The 15,170-nt window shown below is 42.1% G+C and overlaps 1 protein-coding gene across 1 annotated transcript; it reads right to left on the bottom strand.

Moving 5' to 3' along the window:
- Window positions 1-301: 301 nt before the first annotated feature.
- LOC140611114 (uncharacterized) lies at window positions 302-9,835 on the bottom strand. The gene is made up of 5 exons (XM_072787925.1): window positions 9,694-9,835; window positions 5,313-5,408; window positions 5,000-5,126; window positions 3,648-3,708; window positions 302-3,207 (listed from the first exon to the last, which is right to left on the bottom strand). The coding sequence occupies exons 1-5, from the start codon at window positions 9,694-9,696 to the stop codon at window positions 2,490-2,492; spliced, it is 1,005 nt and encodes a 334-aa protein (XP_072644026.1). The 5' UTR covers window positions 9,697-9,835; the 3' UTR covers window positions 302-2,489.
- Between the last annotated feature and the right edge of the window lie 5,335 nt (window positions 9,836-15,170).

Raw genomic sequence — 15,170 nt, 5'->3', positions numbered from 1 at the left:
AGTGTCCTATGGTTTTCAGACACTCTTGATCAACAGGCCCAGAAGGCAGGAAAATCTGCTGGAAATTGGTGCCCACCAAGATCTAATGCACACATTTCAATGTAGGATAACTTCTAAAACTAATTATGGGGGATCCCTGGGTGGCACAGCGATTTAGCACCTGCCTTTGGCCCAGGGCGTGATCCTGGAGACCCGGGATTGAATCCCACATCGGGCTCCCGGTGCATGGAGCCTGTTTCTCCCTCTGCCTGTGTCTCTGCCTCTCTCTCTCTCTCTCTCTCTCTCATAAATAAATAATAAATAAATAAATAAATAATTTTTTAAAAAAAATAAATAAAACTAATTATGACTTAATGTTCATTTCTGCCTTCTTATCTCATTGCCATTCCTAATCTGGGACAATACTGGGAAAAGATTCTGGGAAATGTAGTTCCCAGGCTTACCCACATTGACATGTCATAATCTATCCTGAAATAGCTATTCTAGCTTTTATCATATTCAAGTAATAAGATCTCTCTTTTTAACTCAAAGCTCTGTATCCAATTCCATCTGAGCCGAGAGCTCAGGTGAGCAAAAATGGGCAAAAGAGGAAAGTAAGTCAGATGAGGGTGTCTTCATTTCAACAGCTTTACACTGAGGAATCTCTGCCAGAAAATAAAATATTGTGTCCACTAACTAGAAGAAATGGCAAACATATATTTTTGTAAATACTAAAGACTGAGAACCTCAAAAATATTGTTTTCCTTAGAAAGGAGGGAAGAGAGGATAGATGTCCAGTATATAAATCCCAGTATGTGCAAGAAACAAAATTACAATGACACCAAAGTATCTTTATCATAATAACCACATGCCTGAAATGTAATGAAAACTAGAAATAAATAACACGATCTAAAATCCCAATAGTGGGAACCCTGGTTGGTGCAGCGGTTTAGCGCCTGCCTTTGGCCCAGGGCGCGATCCTGGAGACCCGGGATCGAATCCCACGTCGGGCTCCCGGTGCATGGAGCCTGCTTCTCCCTCTGCCTGTGTCTCTGCTTCTCTCTCTCTCTCTCTCTGTGTGACTATCATAAATAAATAAAAATTTAAAAAATAAATAAATAAATAAAATAAAATAAAATCCCAATAGTTACATTTTAAAAATACACTTCAAAAGGTCTGTTCCAAAAGACTTTATAGGGTAAATAATTTCTATGTAAGCAATTCATAATTAAAATATCGTGTATCAAAACATGTAATTTGGCAGACAGGGTATATAGTGGCAAAATGGTGGCCATCTAAAAGATATGTCCACTCTGAATCTTTATTTGAAGAGTCCTTGCAGATGTAGTATCTCAAGATGAGATCATCCTGGATTAGGTCATAGGCACTAAATCCTAAGACACGTGTCCTTACAAGAAAAGGGGATAGAGCAGGTAGAAATGGTGATGTTAAGACGGGGGGAGAAATTGAAATGATAAGTGTCAAGAACACTAAGAGTTGCTGGTAGCCACTAGAAGCTTGTAAAGTGACATGGGTCATGTTCCTCTTCAGAACCGTCCGAAGGAACCAGTGTGTGTGTGTGTGTGTGTGTGTGTGTGTGTGTGTGTGTGTTTAATAGAGACACAGAGAACATGAGTGGGGATAGGGGGCAAAGGGAGAGGGAGCCCACATGAGGCTCAGTCTCACCAATCTGAGATCATGACCTGAGCTGAAATCAAGAGTTGGATGCTAAAACAACTTAGCCACCCAGGAGCCCAGAAGGAACCAATGTTAATGACACCCTGATTTCCAACTTCTAGCCTCCAGATCTGGAGAATAAATTTCTGTTCCTTTAAGTTACCAACTTTGTGGCAATTTGTCAGGGCTGCCTTAGCAAAATAATGCTTAAAGGAGTATTTATCTCCTAAATGTTTTTCTCAGAAAGAACTAGAAATAATGTGATAGGAGTCTACTTTAAGGCACTAATAATGTCAACAATATAAAATGCTTATAAAATTTTTCTAATAGTATGTAAATTTTGTGCACAATAAGTGATGTAATTTACATGAAGTTTTTCCCACATTTACTGACATAAGGTTTCCCTCCTGTTAGGGTTTCCATGTCTTTTTTTTTTTTTTTTTTTTTTAAGGATAAGGTACCACAGAGGTCTTTCCCACACTGCTTACATTTAGAGTTTCTCCCCACTGTGAATTCTCACATGTCTTTGTAGGGATGTGAGTCTACTGAAGGCTTTACCACATTGCTTACACTTATAGGGTTTCTCTCTACTGTGAGTTCTCAAATGTCCTCGAAATGATGATGACCAACTGAAAGCTTTCCCACATTGCTTACATATATAGGGTTTCTCTCCAGTGTGAATCCTCACGTGTTCTAAAGTATGAGAGACTGCTGAAGGCTTTTCCACATTTATTACATGCATACGGATTTTCTCCTGTGTGAGTTCGCAAATGTCTCTTAAACGATGAAGGGGAGCTGAAGGATTTCCCGCATTGTTTACATTCATTTTTTTTTCATTGTTTACATTCATAAGGCTTTTCTCCAGAGTGTGTTCTCATGTGAATCCTGAGGTCAGAGGGCCAGCTGTAGGCCTTCCCACATTCCACACATTTATAGGCTTTCTCTCCAGTGTGCATTCTTGCATGTATGATCAGGTAAAAAGGATGAAGAAAGGCTTTCCCACATTCCTTACATTCGTAGGCTTTGCACTGTGAACCTTCGCATGTTTTCTGAGACAAGGGAGAAGAGAAGGATTTATTACATTCTCTACAGGCATAGGGTTTCTCAACAGTATGAGTTTCCCTATGTGTCCAGAGGTTTGAGGGAGATCTGAAGGTTTTCCCACACTTTTCACATTCATAAGGCTTCTCTCCAGTGTGGGTTCTTATATGAACCCTAAGTTTGGAGAAGTATATAAAGGCTTTTCCACATTCCTTACATGTGTACAGTTTCTCTTCAGTGTGAGCTCTTATGTGTGCCCTAAATGATGAGTAACAAATAAAAGTTCTCCCACATTCCTTACATCGATGGGATTTCTGTCCATGTTGAAGTGATGTTATGGGACTCTTTAGGGATGTAGTATCCATGATGGCTTTTTCAAACTTAATGTATTCATAGGACTTTATTACTCCAGTAGAAAGTTTCTTATGCAATATAAAATTTGAAATCTGGTTGGTTTCTCCACATTGATTAGTTCCATTATTTTCTGAGAGTATCTCCACCGCATGACACCTGTTACAAATAAGCATCATGTTACCAGTGATTAGCTAACAATTCACTGATGGCTTTTAACAATTAATAGGATTACGTTTTTACCATATTCAATGAATGTGTACATTTCCTGCCCTGTCAGAATTGTTCTAAAGTGGTACATAAGCTAAATGCTCTGATTGAGGGCTCTGTCCCATTTACCATTTCAGTGTTTTTTACCTTTTGGATTTTGTTTCCTGATGGCTGTTTACAACTGAACTATCTCAAATAATCAACACATGCACCACTTTTATAGAACTGGTGAAAATTCTCTGTGAATACTCATCATCTGATGTATACCTACATATGTGTACACACACACAGACACACACACACACACAGAGACACATACACACATTAATATCATGGCATACTCAGACTCTCTCCTGAGACCTGCTTTCTCTCAAGTTGATGCCACTCACCTCATACATGTCCCCAGGTTCTTGTGCTGATCTTCAATACCATGGCATTTCCAGTTTTCACCTACAATGAAGGACCAGGAATATTTCTTCTGAATCTTACTGTAGTCCATTCATGTCATATTTCTTCCCCAAACATATACTATAGAGGATTTGACCTGGTTTTGAGTGTTATGATATGAAAAACAGCAACAAAACTTTCTTTCTTTGGAAAGAACTGGTGAGATGAAGGCAAAAAAAAATAAGTTGGGAGCACACTTCTTTTCAAATAGTGATCCAAAAAAATAAACACATTTTATAAGGAGGAATGTACTTTTGAGCAAAGGACCACAACAAACCTTGAAGAGTTTTGGCTATTTCAGGACTTTGACAACAACAAAGACAAGAGGCCAAAATGGTGTGCAATTTACTGGAAATACTCCATGAAGATTGAGATTTATGGCGACATAAACACCCTATTGTCAGGAAAGCAATGTGGAAAGGAATTGGACAAACTGCACATGCTCAATACTAACTTTAAAAGAGAAAATATGGAAGGTTTTTCAGTGTGAACAAAGATATTTGTGAGGATGGGAAAAATAAAAAAAAAAAGATGCCAATGTGTCTGACAAAATGAAACTTCCTCAGTAAGAAGAGTAATTTATTTTTAATTAATATTTCCAAATGTAGGGCAGCCCGGGTGGCTCAGCGGTTTAGCGCCACCTTTGGCCCAGGGCATAATCCTAGAGACCCAGGATCGAGTCCCACATCGGGCTCCCTATGTGGAGCCTGCTTCTCCCTCTGCCTGTGTCTCTGCCTCTCTCTCTCTCCCTCTGTCTCTCTGTCTCTCTCTTTCTCTCTCTCTCATGAATAAATAAATAAAATCTTAAAAAAAATATTTCCAAATGTAATGCTCCCCAACAAGGGTTGTTCCTCTTAAAGCAAAGAGTTATAACCCTTACAGAGGTGAAAAGCATTTAAAAGGGAAAGTATCTGGGAAAGAACTAGGGGTGGTAGAAGGGGAGGAGGGCGGGGGGTGGGAGTGAATGGGTGACGGGCACTGGGGGTTATTCTGTATGTTAGTAAATTGAACATCAATAAAAATAAATTTAAAAAAATAAAGTATTTAGGAAAAAAATATAAGAAATAAAATTTCTTATAAACCAAAAAAATAAAAAATAAAAAAATAAAAGGGAAAGTAGCAGATTCAAATACATACATTAGAAAGTTATTAGACTATATCCTCTAGTAATGTAACCATGTCTGTCTTCCTTAGCTACAAATTCCCATTGTTCAGCTCAAGTTTTGGAACAAGCTCGATAGCTTGCAGGTACTTATACTCTAGAGAGTAAGTGAAGGGATGAAGCCATCCTTACCCACTGAAGTCAGGTTCCTGCAGGTCTCCCGCATCACATCTCTGTAGAGCCTCCTCTGAGCACAATCCAGCAAAGCCCACTCCTCCGGGGTGAAGTCCACAACCACATCCTCAAAAACCACCGAGTCCTGAAACATCCCACAGATTCTGGTTCAACAGGGTACTATTCTCCACCAGTGTGTGCGAGGAAGGGGGAGGGGAAGCTGACTGGGGAACCAGGACTTGAGTCACAGCAAGTTCACACGTAGTTCTGTGGCCTCCCATCAACTCTAGGGCTGTGTCATCCTATCTCCTTCCCTGTCTTCAGCACTTACATCCTCAGGGATGCCAGCTGGCCTTGTAGATTTAATAGCATCTCTAATGAGCTCATCCTGCCACAGTCTGTGACGATTTTCACTCTTCCCCTCCACCTGAAGGGTCCAAAGAAGTCCACAATAAGTCAGAGATATGAAAGAAATACTATACAAATGAAACAATGATTTCCTCTTTAAAAACATCAGTTCCTTGCGATGAAAAGGATTTCTGGGATGCCTGGGTGGCTTGGTGGTTAAGCATCTGCCTTCTGCTCAGGGCGTGATCCTGGAGTCCCGGGATCAAGTCCCACATCAGGCTCCCTTCATGGAGCCTGCTTCTCCCTCTGCCTGTGTCTCTGCCTCTCTCTCTATCTCTCTGTGTCTCTCATAAATAAATAAATAAAATCTTAAAAAAATTATTCTCTTTCTTCACTGTCCTCTACAGGCCTTAGCACATGAAGCCAGCATTGGACCTAGATGAGGTTTTAATGAATGAAAACATGTTGAGGGCCTGGGAGCATTTCCTGCTTCTCTGCCCACCAAGAATTTGATTCTTAAGGGGCCTGGTTATGCCCAACCCTCAACCCAGGCCCTGAATGGACATATTTCCTTGAACTCTGATACACTGTCAACTGGCAGGTCTACCTGGTAGAATAAGAATATTCTTCAGGAGAGGCATTAATACTTATCTGTCTCCTGTTTTTCTATAAAACAGCAATCCTTCCTTTCCTACATTCTCTCTAGGAGACAGGCAGTGTATTGGCAAACGAGCTCAGGCAGAAGTTCAGACCTCACCACAGGGCCTGCGTTCGTGGGCCAGGGTGCTGGTAACCACTAGTTATGGGTGACAGCTCTCCTTCAACAGACAGACTGACATTGCAAGATGTCAGAACAGCCTTGTCTGTCCAGGAAAAGTGTGCCCTGGTTCTGTGAAGAGGCAGTTATGAGTTCCACTGTAGAAGTGAATAAATTGAAATCCAGAAGGGTTTGCCTGTGAATTTGCTGAGATCATAAAATTCATAAAGGTCTCAGGTAGCACCTTCCTCCAGACCATCTGTTCCCACTGTAAAAATCCAGAGGCACTGACCTATATACCAGCCTCCTGGTTCTCTACACACAATAAGCAGTCCACACCCTTTGCCCTGCAGACAAGCTTAACTGCCCAGCCCCGGAACGGGGACTCCATTGGCCTGCAGGATCCCCAGAAAGCTTATCCTTTGAGAAAGCACATCATTCCATTGGCTTCTGCATGCACAAGTGCAAATAGAGGCTGCCACGCTGCAGTACAGGTGCAGCAATTTGCCTGTACAATAAACAGCAGCAGAACTAGAAGTCCAGATGGAAACACTCTTCTTATGAGGTAAGTAAAGCTGCTTTGGGTCTTCTAATTACAGTACAGTGGTATCTAGCGTTGTCTCACAACAAACTTTTATCCACAAATTCGGTGAACTCTTCCACTGTTGCGTGCCATGTGATATTTTAAAGCCATGAATGCCCATAACAGCCTCAAATCAGTATTAACAATACTATGTACTACTGAGCATCCCTGATGTGTGAAATACTTGACACAGAGATTTCCAAACATTAGCTTGTTTCTCTTTTTTTTTTAGCTTGTTTCTCATAATAAATCTCCCAAGTAGATATCATAATCAGTATGTAACAGGAAAGTTAGAAGGACAGTCAGTAACACTCACTTTTACCCAATTCGAATGTTGTAAGTCTGCTTGTCTTCAAAGCCTTAAGTCCTAGTAGCTGTAATTCTAGACATACATACACCTTACAATATGATTATGGCTGTTACATCATTTAGGCTTTTCCAGCCATGTGGTTTCCGTGCAATTGCTCAGCTATGCCTTTGTGCCACAAAAGTAACTACAGACGACATGGAATGGAATGGCTGTGGCTGTGTGTCAGTAAAAGTATATTTACAAAATAAGTGGCAGGCTGGATTTGGCCTGTGGGCTGTGGTCTGTCAACCTCTGATCCAGAGCAGTACCATCAGAGTGGAAGATAATATAGTGTATCTAAATTTGAATTTTCTTGTAACCACCTTATAAAAAAGATGTATTGAATTCATTTTAATTACATATATATTTAAGATTTTATTATTTATCTGAGGGAGAATAAGAGAAAGAGAGCACAATCAGAAGGAGAGAGGGAGAAGCAGACTCCCTGTTGAGCAAGGAGCCCAATGCAGGGCTTGATTCCAGGACCCTGAGATCCTAACCTGAGCTGAAGGTAGATGCTTAACCAACTGAGCCACTCAGATGCCTTTCATTTTAATATTTTTTATTTTGCCCATTAAACTTTTATTTTGCCCATTTCAACATGTACCCAATTATTGAGATATTCTGTATTTTTGTCATAGTGCTACAAATCTGGTATGGATTTCACACATACAGCCCAACTCAGTTTTGACTAGCTGTATTTCGAAAATGCAACAGCCTCATGTGGTCAGAGGCTACTGTAGTAGACTGTGCAGTGCAGATCTGTGAAGACTAGAAACATGAAACATTCTTATTTCACGCATTTTTGGGCTCCTTCTGGTAAAGCCCTTGTCTCAGCCCTTACTTCTCTATACATCTGTAACTCTCATTCATTCATTTGCTAAAAATTGGTTTAGGTGATAATTCCCACTACATGCAGCTACAGGGTATAGTGCTTTAAAAAAGAGAATTCTGAACCACTTGTGTCTTAAATTCTCATGTGGGAGGAAAATAAGGAAATCTGATATAATCTAGGTGAAGGGTAAGTGCTGTAAATAAAATAGAGACAGTGAAAGCATATGGAATGAGAAGGCAAGCAAGCCAAACTAGGGCAAGATAAAATAAAAACAGTAAAAGTAGCCACAGATCCATAAAAACAGAACAGACTGATGACTGCCAGAGGGGAATTCTGAGTACTTCCAGGGGCTCAGTCCATTAAGCATACAGCTCTGGATTTCAGCTCAGGTCATGATGTCAGGATTGTGAAATCAAGCGCCATATTGAGCTCCATACTCAGTGCAGTCTGCTTGTCCCTCTCCTTCTCCTCCCCCTGGCTTGTGCACTACCACAGTCTCCCAATAAATAGATATAGATAGATGGATAATCAATCTTTTTAAAAAAAGATAAATGTATTACTACCATATAGAGAAATAATGTGCATAATAAATTACAACCAAGCTCATTTTATTTCAGGAATGCAAGAATGTCTAAAGACTGACCATAAATTAATATTAATTTTGCTCCATTAATAGAAAATACAGAAAACTCAGGGATGCCTGTGTGGCTCAGTGGTTGATCATCTGTCTTTGGCTCAGGTCATGATCCTGGGGTCCCAGGATCGAGTCCTGCATCAGGCTCCCCGTTGGGAGCCTGTTTCTGCCTCTGCCTGTGTCTCTGCCTCTCTGTGTGTCTCACATGAATAAAATCTTTAAAAAAAAGAAAATACAGAAAAAATTTCATGTCCTTCCATAGAAAGCAATGAGCATTACCATTATTCATGTATAGCAGCATTTAATACTCTGGAACCAGAAGGACGTGCTAGTTGGCTGATTGTGGAAGATGGTGCATGGAAACACCTACTGCAATGTTAAGAATTTTGAAAGAGTAAAACAGTTCCCTTGTCAAGAAGGCAAGACACATAGCGTCCTCTATTGTACAATGAACTGGAGGCCCTGGTGAATCATAAATGAAAAGCAAAATAATACGAGAAAAGGGTTGAGACATCATTACTTGTAGATAAGATTTCTGCATATAAAGACTCAAAGAATTTACAGATGGTCAATTAAAATCCGTGCACTTAACAAGGACACTGGCTCGACGAATAATGCTCAAACGTGAATTTACTTCTAACCAGGAACAGTATTTTATTTTATTTTAATATTTATTTATTTATTTATTTATTTATTTATTTATTTATTTATTAATTATTTAAAATTTTTGGAACAGTATTTTAAAAGACACCTTTTAAATCAGCACCAGTACTGGAGGTTTTGTTTTCAGTCCAAATGGAGAAACACAGCAAGTCCATGGATTGGAAAGCTCAGGACCGGGTGGATGTCCGTCCGTCCTCGACTTCATCTACCGATTCGACGTGGTCCCAACTCCTTGTCCTGGAGTCTGTCCGGCTGTGCTGACCCTAACCCTCGCTTTCTGCGTTTGAGAAACTCGGTCCCCCGGGCACCAGAACACATCCACTGCATCACCGCACCTCTCTTGGGTACCTTCTCTGCCACACCCTGTCTCCGTGTCTGTGACACCGGCCGTGGAGAGAACGTGACAGGGCGCCGGGGACCCCCCCACAGCCGGGGGCGGACACTCGGGTCGGGACCCCGAGGGCGGGCACACGCGGGCCCGCGGCCGCCTGCAGCCGGCTCGAGCCAGACCCCCGCATCTCGGCCCGGGCCGCGCGCACTCACCATCTCGCGGCCCCGCTCCGGGCTCCCGGGGGCCCTCCCCGCGCCTCCGCGGCTCGGCAGGTGAGAGCGGCGCGCACGGGGCACCTGGGGCTGCGCGGGGCAGGTGCCCAGGCTGCGATGTGGCCCGCCCCCTGCCCTGATTGGACAGTGGTCCGGGCTCTCCCTCTCCCGCGGTTCCTGATTCGACGCGGCTCCTGTCCCAGCGTCTCCGATTGGGCGGTGTGCCCGTCTGCACCGCCCCCGTCTGAGTGACGCGCGGGGCGCGGAGTCACGTGGCCGAGCCGGGCGGAAACGCCGTCGTCCCCCTCAGCCCTTTTCCCCGCGGGGCCTCCGCTGCCGGAAGTGCGGTTGGAGCCGAGCCCGCCCCCCGCGCGGCGCCCCGCCCTGCGGCCGGAAGTCGGGGGTCTGCGTTCCCGCGGGGCGCCCCCTGCCGGGAGCCGGTGGGCACGGGCCGGGAGGCCGGGGCTCCGGAGGCGGGTCCCCGCGCCGCCACGTCGAGGGTCTCAGCGCCTTCCCGGCTGCATTTTCAGGGATGCACATTGTGCTGGTTGGATCTCGAAACGTATTGATTCTTTAAAGTTTGTGTTACGTGCACTTAAAACAGATCTGACTCTGATTTACTGCCTTAAGATTTCATTTATGTCGTTTTAATGTGTTTTAATGGGTGCCCGGGGCTTTTCCTGCTGCTGTTGCGTGTATATTCTGTGTCCTTCCCTCGTGGTCTCCTTGGCTCTGTGTAGGGGGCACCGATTCATCCAATAAAGACCCGGACGGGCGCCTGGGAGGCTCGGCCCGTTACGCATCTGTCTTCGGCTCAGGTCTTGGTCCCTGGGTCCTGGGATGGAGTGGGGCGGGCTCTCTGCCCGGGGACTCTGCTTCTCCCCCTCCTTCTGCCCTTCCCCTGCGCGTTCTCTCTCCCTCTTAAATAAATAAAATCTAAAGAAAAAAAAAAAGAATAGGAAAGAAGTAGGTGTGATGGTTAGAGGTGGTAGCTTTGCTTTCTTGAGGGAGCTAAAGACAAAAATATAAACTGTTAGAACTGATGGAAAGAGTCCATTTACCAGATACCATTAAATATTTTATAATATGTAATGTAGGAGTCCCTGGGTGGCTCAGTCAGTAGGGTGTCTGCCCTCGGCTTAGTTGTGATCCTGGGGTCCTGGAATTGAGCCCCATGTTGGGCTCCCTGCTCAGCACGAGGATGGGGGGGCTGCTTCTCCCTCTCTACCTGTCCATCCCCCCTGCTCCTGCTTGCTCTATCTCAAATAAATAAAACTTAAATATATATATATATAATTGGACTAAAATTGCATTTTCATAATATATATATATACAAAGGCATTGAAGTGTATGTATAAAATGTTGAGGAATAGGCTTAACACCAAATGTAGGATCTGCGTGACAGCAATTACAAGTGTTTCCTGATGGAGTAACAGGTGTCACTTTCATGATACATAAGCAACTTGGTGGGATTGAAGATTTCTCAATGCAAAGAACCACATCTCTCTAGACACAGCCATAAAGTTTAGTGAAATTTCCAATGAAATTTTCATCAGGAACTTCTCTGGGCATCATAATGAAATAATTCTAGGGGATCCCTGGGTGGCGCAGCGGTTTGGCGCCTGCCTTTGGCCCAGGGCGCGATCCTGGAGACCCGGGATCGAATCCCACGTCGGGCTCCCGGTGCATGGAGCCTGCTTCTCCCTCTGCCTGTGTCTCTGCCTCTCTCTCTCTCTCACTGTGTGCCTATCATAAATAAATAAATAAATAAATAAATAAATAAATAAATAAATAAATAAATAAAAAAGAGTCTCTGAAAAGTAGTGCAAGGAGTAGCAAGGCAAATATTCTAAATGAAGAATGAAGAATTTTCTGATCACATGCACAAATAATTGAACCGGTCTGTTGCCATTATAAGAAGAGACCAGTAGTTCCCAGTCAGTTCCCTGACTTTGCACCTCGGGGACATATGGAAATATCTGGAGGTGTTTTTGGTTCATTGATGGGGATATGAAGAGAGTATAAAGCCATCTTTAGTAGACACCAGGGATGCTGTAACATCTTAAAATACACAGGATCAGCCCCTCAGAAGAAGAATTTTACCCAAAATGTGAATGACGCCAGTGTTGAGAAATTCTGCAACAGATAGAGAAGCCCTTGGAAATGTATTAACAGACACAAGAATAGAATAAAATATATAACTTATGGCAAGAGCTGATTCAATCTATGGTCCTCTCTTCTAGTACAACGAAATAATTTCCAGATGGATTAAAGATGTAGACCTAAGAAAAGACAACAAAAATCCTACAAGAAAACATCAGTGTTTCTAGATGCGTAAGTGAAATTCATGACATCCAAAGAAAAAATATAATGATTATTTGAAAAACAAAAAGTTAAAATGTCTAATAGTAAAAGACAAAAGAGGGATGCCTGGGTGGCTCCCCAGCTGAGTGTCTGCCTTTAGCCCAGGGAATGATCCTGGAGTCCCAGAATCGAATCCTGTGTTGGGCTCCCTGCAGGGAGCCTGCTTCTCCCTCTGTATGTGTCTCTGCCTCTCTCTCTGTCTCTCATGAATAAATAAATAAAATCTTAAAAAAATAAAGAAATACCAACTGGGAAGTGTTTTTAATAACATTATAGCAAAAAAAAGGCAATATCATTAATATTTTTAAGAGCTCTTCTAAATCAAATGTGAAATGTAGAAATCCAATAAAATGTGCAAAAGCTATGCACGGAAAGTTAGAAAAATTATAAATTACAAATGCCTAATAAAGATGTGAGAAGAGGTTAGTTTCTTGGGCCCAGAATGGATAATGGGAATAGATGTACTTATTAACCAGCAAAATAGCAGTTTTGATTTCCAAACTCATTAGTTGAGGCTTATAACCTAGGGGAGGGTCAAAGGAATGCTTCTGTAGTTACTCCTTAAGATCCTAAACCTGAAGTAGCACCTCATTGATGGAGGGGTTTTGGATATTAGTACTGCCATCCAGATACTCAGAAATGCAGGTTGGTTTACTTACCACAGCTTTATTTCAAATACGGCACCTTTGTTGGTGCAGACAAATCAGGCTCCTGGCATCTGACAGGCAGCTATTGGTTTAGCAAATGCTTTCTGCCCATTCTGCTAGTAGATACAGTGAGGATCAATTTCCCTTTTTTTGGTAGGCCCTTCAGTGTACTTGTCTGTACTGTCTCTATGCTAGATCAATAGTCCTGGTCTTTGTCCAGCTAGAGTACAGACACATGCCTATCTGACAGTGGGAATGCAGGGGAATTGCAGGGAAAGCTTGTGAGCCTATTGTTATTGAATTGTCCCACATATCCCATATATAGTTTGCCCTATGATTAATATTTTATGTTATTTTGACATGTTTGTTACAGTTACTGGACAACGTTGACACATAGTTGTTAACTAAAGTCCATACTTTATTTATATTTCCCTGGTTTCCACCTGATGTCCTTTTTCTGTCACAAGACCCCATCTAAGACCCCACATGACTCTTAGTAATCCTGTCTTCCTAGGTTCCTCTGGGCTGTGACAATTTCCCAGACTTTACTTGTTTTTTTTTGTTTTTTTTTTTTTTTTTTTTTTTTTAAACTTTTTATTTATTTATGATAGGCACACAGTGAGAGAGAGAGGCAGAGACACAGGCAGAGGGACAAGCAGGCTCCATGCACCGGGAGCCCGACGTGGGACTCGATCCCAGGTCTCCAGGACCGCGCCCTGGGCCAAAGGCAGGCGCCAAACCGCTGCGCCACCCAGGGATCCCCCAGACTTTACTTGTTTTGGATAACTTTGTTTTGAGGAGAACTGAGCAGGTGTCTTGAAGAGCGTCCCTCGATTGAATATGACCAATATTTTTCTTTATGATTAGAGTAGAGCAGTGGGGTTTGAGGAGGAAAACTAAGAGGTCAAGTTTTAGCTATTTTCATCCCATCATATCAACCGTACCTGCTACCAACATGATTTATCACTGTCATTGTTGACCCTGGTCACCTGGCTGAGGTGTGTTTGTCAGATGTCTCCATTGTAAACTTTAAGCACTTCCATCCTGTACTCTTTGGAAGGAAGTCATTATGTGCAGCCTTCACTTAGGAGTGGGGAGTTGTGCTCCATCTCCCTGAAGGCTGTCTACATGAGTTTTCTTGAATTCTTCTGCATAGGAGTTTTACCTATTTACCACATTTATGTATTTATGCAATCAGTTATTTATATCACTATGAACTCATGGATATTTTATATTTTAGGTTATAATCCAAAACTACATTATGTATTTTGTTGCTCAAGTTTTTCTAGCTTTGGCCAAGGAGACCTCTTTTGTTTGACTCTCATATCCTTCTGACACGCTTCTAACCTTGTGGGGGATTTTTTGTTTTTGTTTTGTTTTTAGCACTTCTGTAATTTCTGGCTGTACATGCTGCTCCAGGCTCTCCTCATCTGATGTAAAAATCACATTTCCTTTCTTGCCCTAGTCCTGGAATCACTAATTTCTCCAGGGAACCCTGATTCTGTTGGAGAATGGTTTGAGAAACCACGATCTGGACACTGGGTGTGCTCATTGCTATTGGCATGCCATTGGTTCTAGGCTATTGTAAGTGTTTATAATTATATATATTTTGTATCATTTGCTGTTTCTTCCTCTATCAGGAAGCTATATTTTGCTCTCTTATACTCCTTTCTTTGCTATTTAATAATGTTTGTAGTCTTGTGCTGGCTGTTGTCTTTGTACTTATACATTTTTAAAGCACTTAGTTCTGTATTTTTTTTTCTTTATCTTTTACTGTCTGGTTTATCAGGGTTGCTTTTGTATACTTAATGCCTTCCCACTGCCTGTACATCAATGAGTTCTGTTACTTCCTTTTCTCATCTCCCTTGTCCCATTTTAGTTGCATTCTTTCTACTTTCTCATGATCCATAACATTTGCACATAGTCTTCTACCCTCTTTCCACCTTTGCTCTATTATTAGATGTATATTTATATATTTTAAAAACACTCCCCATCAGTACCTTGGCTGAATTTTCTCAGATATCACTTGCTTAGATGAAGTTCATGCTCTAGTGGGTTACAAGAGGTGATGAAGGGGACAGATTTTCCTAAGTTCTTTGTATGTTAAAATGTTTTTCTGTAGCCTTGGTATTTGAAGGACATCTTGGCTGGATATAGAATCCTTGGCTCACATTTATTTTCACTGTTTTTTTTAAATTAATTAATTAATTAATTTTTTTATTAATTAATTAATTTTAAAGATTTTATTTATTTATTCATGAGAGAGAGAGGCAGAGACACACAGGCAGAGGGAGAAGCAGGCTCCATGCAGGGAGCCCAACATGGGACCCGATCCCAGGTCTCCAGAATCACACCCCAGGCTGCAGGCAGCACTAAACCGCTGCGCCACCAGGGCTGCCCTAAACACCATAATTTTTTCCCATTCTTTAGTTTGCTTTCTGTGTGTAGAAGACCTTCCTTTCCCCC

This window comes from Canis lupus, chromosome 19 (genome assembly GCF_048164855.1).
Source record: "Canis lupus baileyi chromosome 19, mCanLup2.hap1, whole genome shotgun sequence".
Classification (NCBI taxonomy): Eukaryota; Metazoa; Chordata; class Mammalia; order Carnivora; family Canidae; genus Canis; species Canis lupus.
The sequence above is the reverse complement of the archived record's forward strand: the minus strand, read 5'-3'. Positions and strand labels throughout refer to the sequence as shown.